Source organism: Lethenteron reissneri, chromosome 7 (genome assembly GCF_015708825.2).
Source record: "Lethenteron reissneri isolate LAM-NWPU_2019-01 chromosome 7, ASM1570882v1, whole genome shotgun sequence".
NCBI lineage: Eukaryota > Metazoa > Chordata > Hyperoartia > Petromyzontiformes > Petromyzontidae > Lethenteron > Lethenteron reissneri.
The window spans coordinates 10,244,520-10,256,451 of NC_083785.1; the positions used below are offsets into that span (position 1 = coordinate 10,244,520).

At 39.0% G+C, this 11,932-nt stretch overlaps 1 protein-coding gene across 1 annotated transcript; it reads left to right on the plus strand.

Moving 5' to 3' along the window:
• Window positions 1-2,993: 2,993 nt before the first annotated feature.
• On the plus strand, window positions 2,994-6,938 carry BET1 (Bet1 golgi vesicular membrane trafficking protein). The gene is made up of 4 exons (XM_061575443.1): window positions 2,994-3,151; window positions 4,863-4,960; window positions 5,347-5,403; window positions 5,784-6,938. The coding sequence occupies exons 1-4, from the start codon at window positions 3,133-3,135 to the stop codon at window positions 5,937-5,939; spliced, it is 330 nt and encodes a 109-aa protein (XP_061431427.1). The 5' UTR covers window positions 2,994-3,132; the 3' UTR covers window positions 5,940-6,938.
• The last annotated feature ends 4,994 nt before the right edge of the window (window positions 6,939-11,932 follow it).

The window sequence follows — 11,932 nt, forward strand, 5'->3', positions numbered from 1 at the left end:
TGGAAGCTCAGAGAAAATGTGTGTTTAATACCCACCCCAAATTGTTTATTAACCAGTGTCTAACAGGATGAATCAGTTACAAATGGTTTGCATCTATGATTTCTGTGCCGAGACTTTACCAAAGAGATCACAGACACCACTAAAAGTTTTCTTAAAGTGAATGTGATGTTGGGCACCAAGCCAAGATGATATCTGACTCCCCTTCCCAGGATTTGGGAATTGAAATAGACAATTAAGAGGTTGCTCTTGCTGATGAACAGCTGGGCCTTAAAGGCCCCACCATCATGGACAGCCATGAATTTATTGGTTTTGATGTTGTGCAGGAGAGTCTCAACCCATGAAACCCTTAGAGTGACAGCCTTGAAACAAGGTAGTTATGCAACATGGCTGTGGACATCTTCTTGGTTCTTTCGGTAAAGTCACGTGACTTTACCGAAAAAAACAAGAAGATGAATCCCTGCAGTCACGAAAGCTTTAAATCGAAAAATGGCTGTTGACATTTTATTTTGCTACTCTTAAGATTTTTCAATAAGTTGCCTTGGGCATCTTGCAACTTTACAGTGACCCACACGTCTAAAGCACGTGGATTATGAACTGGTTATGAAGTTAAGTGATATGTGGGAGCATACACTGATCAGCACATAGCAGCATCTACCATACAGAGTCGTTAGTCATCGCACAGTATTCATGATGATGGTGGTTAGTTTTTATTTTAGAAATTAGAACTTTAATTTACACTTCTAGATTTGAAGCTTTCGTGACTGCAAGCATTCATATTCTTGGGTTTTTTCGGTAAAGTCATGTAGGTAAAAAATTAAAATTTAAATTAATAAAAGTAAAATAAAAATAAAATAAACAAATAAATTTACGACGTTTCGGAGGCAACATTCAATAACACATACATCCTGTAAATTACATTTTCTACCTTACATACAATTTGATGTATTATGTGCTTTGATTTAATTTCATTAAATGAATGACTCAAATAAAATAAAAACACAGTGTAATAAACAGTTAAGCCAGAACGTTGTCATGCTGTGTCATTGTCACCAGAAGCAATGTGACGCAAGTTTGCGTGCACAGGGCAACAATCTCTACAGCTGCATTACATACTTTGTACTTTGGAAACTAAGTACAGGCATGTGAAATAAAAGCAGTTACGAGCAATTGTAATCATCATATCAGGCGGAAAAGCGACAAACATAAACTTATATGGAGCCACTTTATAGGTGATGGTGAGAACGGAGGTCATCAGGATCTGAGTGCATGAGCCACGGAACATTCTGCACCAATTTGTTTTATGTTGCTTGCTGTTACAAGATAACATTCTCTCCAGGTGATGAGTCTATTGAGGTGGTTTATAGGTAAAACCCCTGAGGTCCCGGTTTTGAATATGGCTTGAAGCTCCTGGTGATTAAAATCAGGTTTCTCAAGTATTGCGATTTGACGGTTTCAATTACCAGCGACTGCACACAAAACAACGTATTACATTTGCGTTTTCACTTCGTGTATAAAACTTTGGCTGTCATGTCAGGCGTGGCTGGAGTAAAAATGTGCCAAAGTACAACGTCCAGGGTGTGCAGATAAAAAAAAAAACATGTGTTTAAAAAAAGCATCTCAGAAGTTGTTCATTGATATATACATCCACGGGGCCGGGCCCTCTTACGCACTCATTTTAACACATAAGGCGACCAATATAAACTCGCCACCAGACATCATTGGGTCTTGTGGCATTGGGATATATTTTCAGTAAAAAATTAACCCGTAAAAACAAAGTTTTTCACTATAAATCTTTTATATGCGTGGCATCGGTTTCATTTTATTATTCATTTCTGTTTTTCTTGAGTAAGCAAACAAGCAAGTGAAGTTAATGTAAAGGATTTAAAAATGAAAGATCACCTCTTGACATGCCCCGTATATTCCCGAGGGCACTAGCGTTGACCCGTTTGACCACTTTCAAGAACCTGGCGGCTTCAATTTAACTGCTCTATAAATAGTCTCCATTGTATAGCGTGGGGGCAGGGATTTCATGCCATGTGATTAGTCAACATTTGCGTCATCATGAAACGGGCGGCTACAGTCCTCTCGTCCTCTGGCTTGAGATGGCTGCCACCTATGGGTCAGAAGATTGTCTGCCACAATTAAGCAATTGGTAATTAAATATTTTAAAAAAATTCCCTAAACAGTGTCAAATTTTGGGGAAAAAAATTCACGAAAATTAATTGTCAAGCACAACGAGTCTGTGTGCAAAATGTCAGCTCGATTGGATCACGGGAAGTGGGTTAAAAAACGACCGAAAGATTTGCACGGTCCTAAGCAAGCAAGCGAACTTAATATAAAGGATTTAAAAATATATTCGCCTGTGGAGGACGCGGGGATCGATCCCGCGACCTTTGGCATGGGAAGCGAGGGCGCTACCAACTGCGCTACTCCGCCACGGCTTGTGGAGGGGTTACGCTCTGGGCTCTTGCACTGTGATGTTCAGCCAAAGCCATGCATGCGTTCTATTTGAATATATGTAAAATATTTTTTTTTGCCTAAAAAGTGTAAAATTTTGGGAATTTTTTTTCACGAACAATAATTGTCTGGCACAACGAGTCTGTGTGGAAAATGTCAGCTCGATTGGATCACGGGAAGTGGGTTAAAAAACGACCGAAAGATTTGCACGGTCGTAAGCAAGCAAGCAAGCACGCGAACTTAATATAAACTTTATAAAGGATTTAAAAATAAGTGACGACTTGGAGGCGATGATGAACCCTCTCTTGCGTAGTACATCGAATTTTTACACAATAAATGCAATTTAAGCCGACAACACCCAAAAGCGAACCGTCGCTCAGTCTACGAATGTCATTGCGCCTAATTAAAACCACTACTTTAATAACTACCATCCGTCGTTTTCATACGAATAAATGTGAATTAAAAAAATTAACCACCGATATAATAATACAAAAATTATTATATAAAAGTCAATCTTCGGTGACGCATCCCACCGTGTCGCTTGCGTCACCGACTCGCAGCTGACGTGGCCCTGAAGTTGAACGCGTCCGGAGCGATCTCCGAGTCCGCTTTGAAACACTTAAAATCGAGCGACGAATCAAAGTACACAAAAACACGTCTCGAGAAAACCGCAGCATGAGGCGCGCCAACATAGGTGAAGAGTTTTCGCTGTTTTGTTACACTTTTGTTGCTGTTTATATAATGTGCCGGTGAGGCCTAGGTGATTCTCGGGGGTTTGCCGTGAGTCCCCCGCTGTGGCCTAATTCTCTCTGCCGGAGAAGAGGCCTCGAGCGCGGCCGGAGCTTCGAGTACAGACCCCGATGGCTCGACCGCGGTTCGACATCGGTTTATTATAACATTTTTATCGTGTTTTTTTAGCTGTGTGTGTTTTTTAACGATAATTGTGTTAAATATGTCTCAAGCCGTGTGGATACGTTAGATAAAAAAATGTGTCTTGAATTTATCGTGAGGCTTATCGCGTGTTAGGCCGCCTCTATGGTAATCGTAGAGCACATAAGTATTACGCGAGCGACGGCGCTTATGTGATGTGGGAAATATAAAGTGCAGTCTTCATGTGTATTGATACGCTTACGGCGTTAAGGCAATGACATAAAACCTATTGGCAAAGTGTATGTGTCGCATTGCCATCTGAAAATGGACAACAGTCGTGAAATTGCTGGACTGGGTCGAAATCAAATTACAGCCGTACACGAATTTAAGAGGCCTTGAATCCAATTTTTAAGAGGACCACCACCGGGGAGATGGAGCGATGGAATTAGTTAATGTGCAGGGAACGTGGGGACGCCTTTATTCAGCAGTTGCACAGACATTGGCGAACGAATAAATCCACTGCTGGATGAAAACCTCCCCAGGCCGTTTGTTTGACCATACTTCACCGCACTGGTAAATGCGGGGTTGATGGAACAGGTTCAGATGTCATCCGCCACTGGTGCTGGTCCTGGCTAGAAATCGTTTACTTTTTGGCGTTGTCCTCTGGTCTAACACTGTTTGAGACTAGGCTCTAAAGAAAGCTGTTTCTGGTGTGGACCAATTCAGTTTCAAAGACCCATGCATCACATACTACCAGAGCATGTTTTTTCTTTGCATGTTAACAAGTATATGTGGTTAATGCAGACACGATTCTTTGCAAATGGTTTCAGTTTGGTGTTTTAACATCTGAACACCTGTTTTAGTGCCAGAAAGGGTAAAGCATTCTTATAGAAATCGGTATTCGGTTTTCTGGGTTTAATGTTACGTGTACCAACCACTATGCCACCACTCCACCGACGTTGAGGTATAATGCAAATATTGATTACATATTGCCTGAACACGCTCACTCAGCTGAAACGTCAATTTTTTTCTTAGTGACAACATCAACATAGCCTGTTATTTTTAATTAATCTGCCATTTTAGTGGATAGATAACACATTGACTATTTTTCTAAACAGCAAAAAGGCTGAACAAATGAGTCAATATTTTTGCCATGAAAGGAAAAACGATATACTATACTGTAATAGGTAACGTTTTGGACAATAACTCTTTTCAAATGCAGAGATCAACACTTGAATGTACAATTTACAGCATACGCTTTCACGTTTGTTGCTGTATAGTTCTCCAATGTGTTATTGGGTTGCATGGCGCTGTGTCTTGCATTACGTCTGATGTTTCGCTCCACGTGCCTGGGAACTTCTTCAGGAACTGATATTCTTCACGTCCTGGAATTCAATTGCTGGAAAAGTTCCTAGCTCACAGTTCAAAACGTAGGGCATCATACCGAACAACACGTGGTGAAACTCAAAAACGTCACATACACGACAGTATACAGTAATGTTGTTTAGCTTGATAATATGTATTTTTTGGTGCAGATGGGACCTCATATGTGGGCGGTGGGCAGCGCATGTATGAAGAGGAGAACGAGGCACTCCAGGATGACTTGCGTGCCAAAGTGTCTGCACTGAAATCTGTAAGTAGTAGACGAAAATCTACTTTGGTGTCTGTAGATTCACCTTGTAAAATTTGTGCACATTTTTACGATATGCATCCGGGCTTGTGTATTATTTTTGTGCCCTTCCAGAAGGACCCACGTAATGCTATCTTTGTATTTGTCACGTTGTTATTGATGATCAATAATTTTGGTTTGAGAAGTGGCACAGTGGATAGTGCACTGTCCCACTTGAATTTACATAATAACATGAGGCACATTTCCATCTCTAAACCCACACTGATCAGCTTTGTGAAGTGTGGTCAAAAAACTCCTGTGACCCAGCACGGCTTTCATCCAGGAGTGGATTAACAAAGGGTTGTAAAATATTTCTTTGTGTCACTATTTCATTGTTTGTTTTTTCACAGCTTTCCATCGAAATGGGCAATGAGGTCAAGGTTCACAACAGTGTGCTGTCAGAAATGGTACGTTCTGCTTTTCACAATATTATTTGTTAATAGGTTTCAACATTTCCATTTAAAGCTTTCATGACTGCAGGGATTCATCTTCTTGGTTCTTTCGGTAAAGTCACGTAGAAGCGAAGTAATAAAATCATAAAAATAAAACATAATAAAATAATTCTCACGACGTTTCGGCCACAACGCAAGCAGCCATCCTCAGGTGAAGACCAGGTCTGTCGGGGAGACGCTGGCCGAAACGTCATGAGAATTATCTTATTATGTTTTATTATTTTATTACTTCCCTTCTACGTGACTTTACCGAAAGAACCAAGAAGAGGTTTCAACATTTTAATTGACCTACATTTGATTTTTCCATTGTTCTCTAATCGATTACTCTCATGCAGGATTCAGCCTTTGACTCGACAGGGGGGCTCCTGGGTGCCACAATGGGTCGACTCAAGAAGATTTCTGGCGGAAGCCAGGCACGCCTCATGTGCTATCTCATGCTCTTCGCTCTCTTTGTCATCTTTGTTCTTTACTGGGTCATTCGCCTGCGATAGTATATCATAAACAAGCCACAAACTAATTTCCAAAGTGTTTACCGCTATGGTAGTGACCCACACAGTTGCCATACTGTGTTAGGTTTATTTCTAACGAGCTGGTCTGTGGTTTCCACATTATATACAGGCAGAATCAGCACTTTAATGTGCCCATTTTGAGTTATAGTAAAAAAACAAACCCTTCAAATTTGGAAATTTAGATATGCAATTTACCATGTTCAGTTGCTTGGTAGGTTGAACAAGGCTGTATTCGTTGTGTCAATGTGCAAAAGTAATGTCAAAAATAAATGTTGTTGGACAATTAAACCGATACATGCTGTACATAAGATGGTTTTGGAACATTAGTTAATACAGTTTAATGCGTATTCATGTATTGGTAATATGACCTTAATAACCTTTGCAGTCATAACGTTTGCACCCGTTTCTATTGTCAGTTGTGTTTGCTCAGCATTCTAATCCAACTTTTGTATTCACAAAACCCCCATTGAAACTTGTTTCAATTGCTAATAAAAACAATTGGCAAACACCACGATACAATACCCTGCGTGGTGCTGTGTGTTTATATAAAATATGTTATGGTGTTCTGTGTACCATTTTTATGTCCAGTGCAACGTCGTTTTTCAAATACTGAAGCTAAAATTGTATAATACTGGAAATATATATCCTCTTGATATGTCCAAGTAAACAAAACATTGAAAAATAGATTACTTGAATTTGAATTTCGTATCGTTTTTGATAGAATAGTTCCCATAGATGTTCAGACATCTGATGCAATTATATTTGTTAGATATTTTAAATGTTTCGGCGAATGGTTGATTTTTGAACGTTTAATAATAGCATTGGAAAATTAACTCAAATCCTCACAATTGTGAACCATTGTAAATGTTTTATCGTGCATATCGTGAATGCAATTTGTCTTTTTTGAAGAATGGGACAGTGTATTCCGTTGTATGACATTTCTGTGAATCATTGTAAATACAATTTAATATTTATTTTCGATCTTATGTTTTCTTTGCGTGCATTTTTGGGTGGTATTCAGGGATTTTCTGCCTCTCAGCTTCAATTACATTTCCACAATTTTTTAGTTTGATTTTGTCACCATCAGCGCTTGATTAGTTTTCACGGACATTATGCATTTTCTTAAAATAGCGGATGGATGAATGTGTGGATATGTTCTTGCACACGTGATTATATAACTATTTTGGATACATTAATCTAACCACTCAAAGGGTCCGTGTTTTTTTTTTCGAACTTGCTATTTTTTTTCACTCCAGATACATTATAAAAAAATATTGGCCAGAGTTGTTTTATTTAATATACTGGATAGTATTGGTCTATAAAACAGTAATGCTTTTTTTTCTTGGTTCTTTCGGTAAAGTCACATAGAATGGAAGTAATAAAATAATATAATGTTTTATTTTTATTATTTCCATTCTACGTGACTTTACCGAAAGGACCAAGAAGATGAATCCCTGCAGTCACGAAAGCTTTAAATCGGAACAGTTATGCTGTTAAGACAAATATATTTGTTTTTGGAGACATAACAGAGTTCTGCTTATACAGTGCTGTAGGGTTTTTCTCTGGCTCAAAATCTCTGGCATAATAGCTTCGGTTGTGGCTGCATAAGTGAATGGTAATATTTTTCATGGTGGTTGTGACTGCCACGAGTAAATCAAGAGTGAGCGCCTTTCCTGTTGTACTGAAGGTACTTCTTGAATTTTTGTTCTAACCGCCGCAACTTGTGTGGCCAGGGTTGGCAAGGAACAATGTTTACAAACTGGTTTGCATTTTGACATATGGAGCAGGGAATTTTGCGTGTGTTCTTTTAGTTAGTGTAATTAAAAAGCACTTTGTTTCGGCAGTGGCTTAGCTTGCATGGTTACATTGTAAGGTGATGATTTTTTTGAAAATCACTGATTGGAAAATTGCTTCCAGGAGACTTTATCGGGGCACTTTTATGGTTCAAAATGTTTTTTTTGTGACATCAACTAGAGACAATTTGCGAAGCTAATTCATTTCCAGATTTTTATCAGAGGCCATTCTTGTGAGTGACAAAAACATGTATTCTACATTATATGTATAATTATGGTTTAATTTATTGTTGAAATAACCAATTAATGGTTTGGGAAACTGTCAAGGATCTAAGCCAAATACTTTTAATATTACTGAAATTTTACTTTGAGTCATGGAAGTGTTAAAATATGAAAGTTAATTTAGCAAATTGGCTGTGCCCACACCTTAAGGCACCCAGCCTCTTGAAACCAAATCTCAAGCCACAATGATCCTATTTCCTCAAATTAAAAAAAGTCAAAAATCCATCAGAAATACCTCAGGAGATGGCAACATGCAATGTTTGAAGTATTTTACCACAGCTCTGCTTATTTATAAATCATGCATTGGGCAGCTGAGTGGAATGTTTAAGCAACTTCAGCTGTATTTTATAACATAAGGCCACCTGCTGTTATCCATTTGTTTTTGTTCCGTTATAATAAGGCTCTAAAACGTTACATGTATTATATGCACTCGATATTTTTAGCTGGTTTCTTGCGTCTGGACAGCATATGGAAGGCAATTGCTCATGGTTTGGACCAACAAAAAAACTACTCGCCAAATAAATCCCACGGTAACACAATACCTCATTGTTTGCATTAAAGAACCCTTGTGTTTATTATAGACACCAAACCGAGATAAATATTTGATGTGGGCTCGAACATGAGCGGTACTGTATAATAAGTTGTACGTGCACTGCTTGCACTTCAGCAACCAAATGGGAAATTTAAACAGTGATCTAATTTTATAATGAAATGCAGCTGTTCCAAATATCTTATTCTGCGTTAATTCTCCAATACTAGACGTTAAGTTAGTGGCGAACGTGTATATTTTTTTGCATCAAATTCCTGAATTCCTCAGTTAAGTAGAGGGTAGCTTGGCTTATGGCGTTTCTCATTTTCTGGCAGTGGTCTGGCATGAGTGCGTTGGCTAATGCCTTAGGTATGTACCATGTGCGAATGATGAAAAAAAGTCAACACCACTACTGATAGCTCCACGTATAATGCGCTTGATGAGGAATGGGAAGTGAAACAGATGTGGTTGAAGGTTAAAAACATGTTCTCTCATTTTTGACCGAGTTGATATGTCCAAATGAAAAAAAGTGACCATCGTGAACATGGCAATTAAGTTATTTTATTACCTTCACGATACACCAACAATTGCCCAAGCTCTGGTCTACTATATATTAAGGCACAATCAGTCAATTTGCTTCTGAAAAATAAGCTAATAGATCAGTGGGCTTTACGTGGTAAATAAAATAGTTTAGTTTCATTTGTGTATATATAGTGATTTGCTTACCTTTACTATACTTTGTTTTTGTAAAGTTTGTTGTTATGATCTGACCCGCTCCTACTGGACATCTTGAAAAGAGCTTTATAGCTCATTGGATTCCTCCAGTATAAATTAATATTCTTATACTGAAGTAGCCACTACAAACAAGTTATTTTAGAACCCTTAAGGTTGCTGGCATTTATGCATTAGTTCTGCCTGGCTGTCTATGAATGGGAAATAAGCACTGTAACTCTCCTAATGATGATCTATGTTGAATTACACTTTGGTATAAAGTTGTGTGCCTGTTAGGTTGAGTTGATTAAAGATTAGCCCAAACCTTTTGGGACAAACTAAAGCTATAATGAGTATTTGCAAATGTGCAAACGTGTTTTTTTTCTGACAGCAATCCTTAAGCTTCCAAGCTGCTCAGTACTTCCCAAGACAAATTGCACGTTGGCAGGGCATTGCATAACCCATGCTTGTGCGTGTTTTTTTTATCTCGAAAAATTGTTTAAAAATGTGCCCGAGGTTCTCTATTATTTGTGCTTAACTCCCGACGCGATCTGTAGCCAATATGGCAAATAAAGGCTGTGTCCGCTTTAAAAGCGTTTACCAGTGATTGATGCTGGTTAACAATCGGACTGTCATTCAAATGTTTATATATAAATACATGATGATACATGTTAGTGGAATGGAAGGTATAAAATAAGTTTGGAACATTAATGCACAGATTCAATACACAGCTGCTCTAATTTGTATATCGGGTCATTTTAAGTTGTGAAAGCACATTGATTCATACGTACAAGTTTAAAAAAGTCAAATTGATTTCTCATTGATATGGTCCTGGGGGAGATGTTCATCTCACATTGTGTAGACCGACGCTCGTGGTAATACTCCATTGCGAATAGGTGACAGGTTAATCCATCAGAGAACCACTCATGCCAATTTCCCGTGTCTCTAACAATGCAAGACCTTATATAAACATGACATAACAATCATTCACAACCCTTTGTACATCCACCGCTGAATGAAGGCCTCCCCATGCTGTGTCAGTTTTGAGGACGCTTTGACTATGATAGGCGATTCTAGATTTGAAGCTTTCGTGACTGCAAGGATTCATATTCTTAGGTTTTTTCGGTAAAGTCACGTAGGTAAAAAATTAAAATTAATAAAAGTAAAATAATATAAAAATCACGACGTTTTGGAGGCAACACAAGCCTCCGTCTTCAGGTGGAACCGTCACAGCACGATAGCTGTATCAAGTGATTTTATTTTACTTTTATTAATTTTAACGTTTTACCTACGTGACTTTACCGAAAAAACCTAAGAATATGATAGGCGATGTCAGTACCGTGTAGGATGGTGAAAAGGAGAGTGAGTGGGAGGCCCGGGACTTGTTAAGATATCACTCTTCACTGATGTTAGCGGTGGCTGTAAATCAAATATAAGTCAGGATTCAAGGTGCCACCGCTGCACCCCACGTAAAGTAGACTCGATCATCCGCGTGCGGTTTATCTGATTTCCGGATTATCCGCACACCTGAGATTTTGACATAAATGAAAAACTCATGGATTTTTCCTTAATTCCAAATTAATAATCTAATAACAGTCATACATTGTTATTCTTGGGAATGTTTTTTTACGAGTCACGTGCTTAAACCAAACAAACACGTGCTCCACTTCATCCTAAATCCACGTCGTCGCCTCTACAGTGCAGTAGTAGCATATCTTTGCAGCAGTGGGCGGAGTTTGATGTTGATTAGGGTGGCTCTGCTATCCACTTCGTGGCTGGAGTCGTCTGCGCGAGAGCATGAAAGTGTCATCACCGAGCACACGCATCGATCGTGACTTTTTGGCATCGAGATCTGGGGGAAATGGTTATATTTTTGGATTATCCGTGATTTTGAGTTATCTACGACAGCGTGGATAATCGAGAGCCCGCTGTATATTTTTTTTATTTTATCACCGGTCACTAGCCTGTGTGTGTCCGTGTTCACTGGTTAACGTGCTGCTCTGCGAACCCGGCGACCCTGGTTCGATGCCCACTCACGGCCAACACCATTGACGATTATTTTATTTTAACTGGACCTGGGCCTCCCTGAGATAGACTCAAACGAATACCTGGTGCAATGAGCAAAAACATCGCCAATGGCCTCCCACCCCCTCGTGTGCCGTGCTGGCCTTTATAGGTGCTCGCGAACAGCACTTGCCCCAACAATATGTTAAGACTATACGGGGGATCTTTGTCACAATATAGAGACAGTGAAAGTCTTGTGGAACTTAGCATTGGTTCGCCAGAGGTATTACACGATACTGTGGCACCATCCTGAGGTCGAGGGCTGTGGGATGATGTTATGGAGGCCAATGACATTGCCCATGCTTTTTAATCAAGGCACACGTACCATTGGACTCACTTACAGTACTAATTAGAGCACTATATTATCATTTAGTTGGGTGTATATATCGTTTGCTAGGGCTATATATAATTTCCTCCGAAACTGTATTGCAATTTAAGATATTGAATACTCACATTTTTAAACCTTTGTAAATTACCTACGATGTTAGACAATGATGTTACTGTTCATGAGTTGTTCTCTGTGTTCGTTTGAATTGATAAGTTGTCTTGGAATGTTTTAATGATTAATAAGTTCATGTGTCCTACTATTTATGTGT

Bases quoted from the DNA above. Each gene is read 5' to 3' on its own strand.
- BET1 (XM_061575443.1), top strand. The intron at 4,961-5,346 runs GTAAGTAGTAGA...GTTTTTTCACAG, and splicing joins AAGTGTCTGCACTGAAATCT to CTTTCCATCGAAATGGGCAA. The intron at 5,404-5,783 runs GTACGTTCTGCT...ACTCTCATGCAG, and splicing joins ACAGTGTGCTGTCAGAAATG to GATTCAGCCTTTGACTCGAC.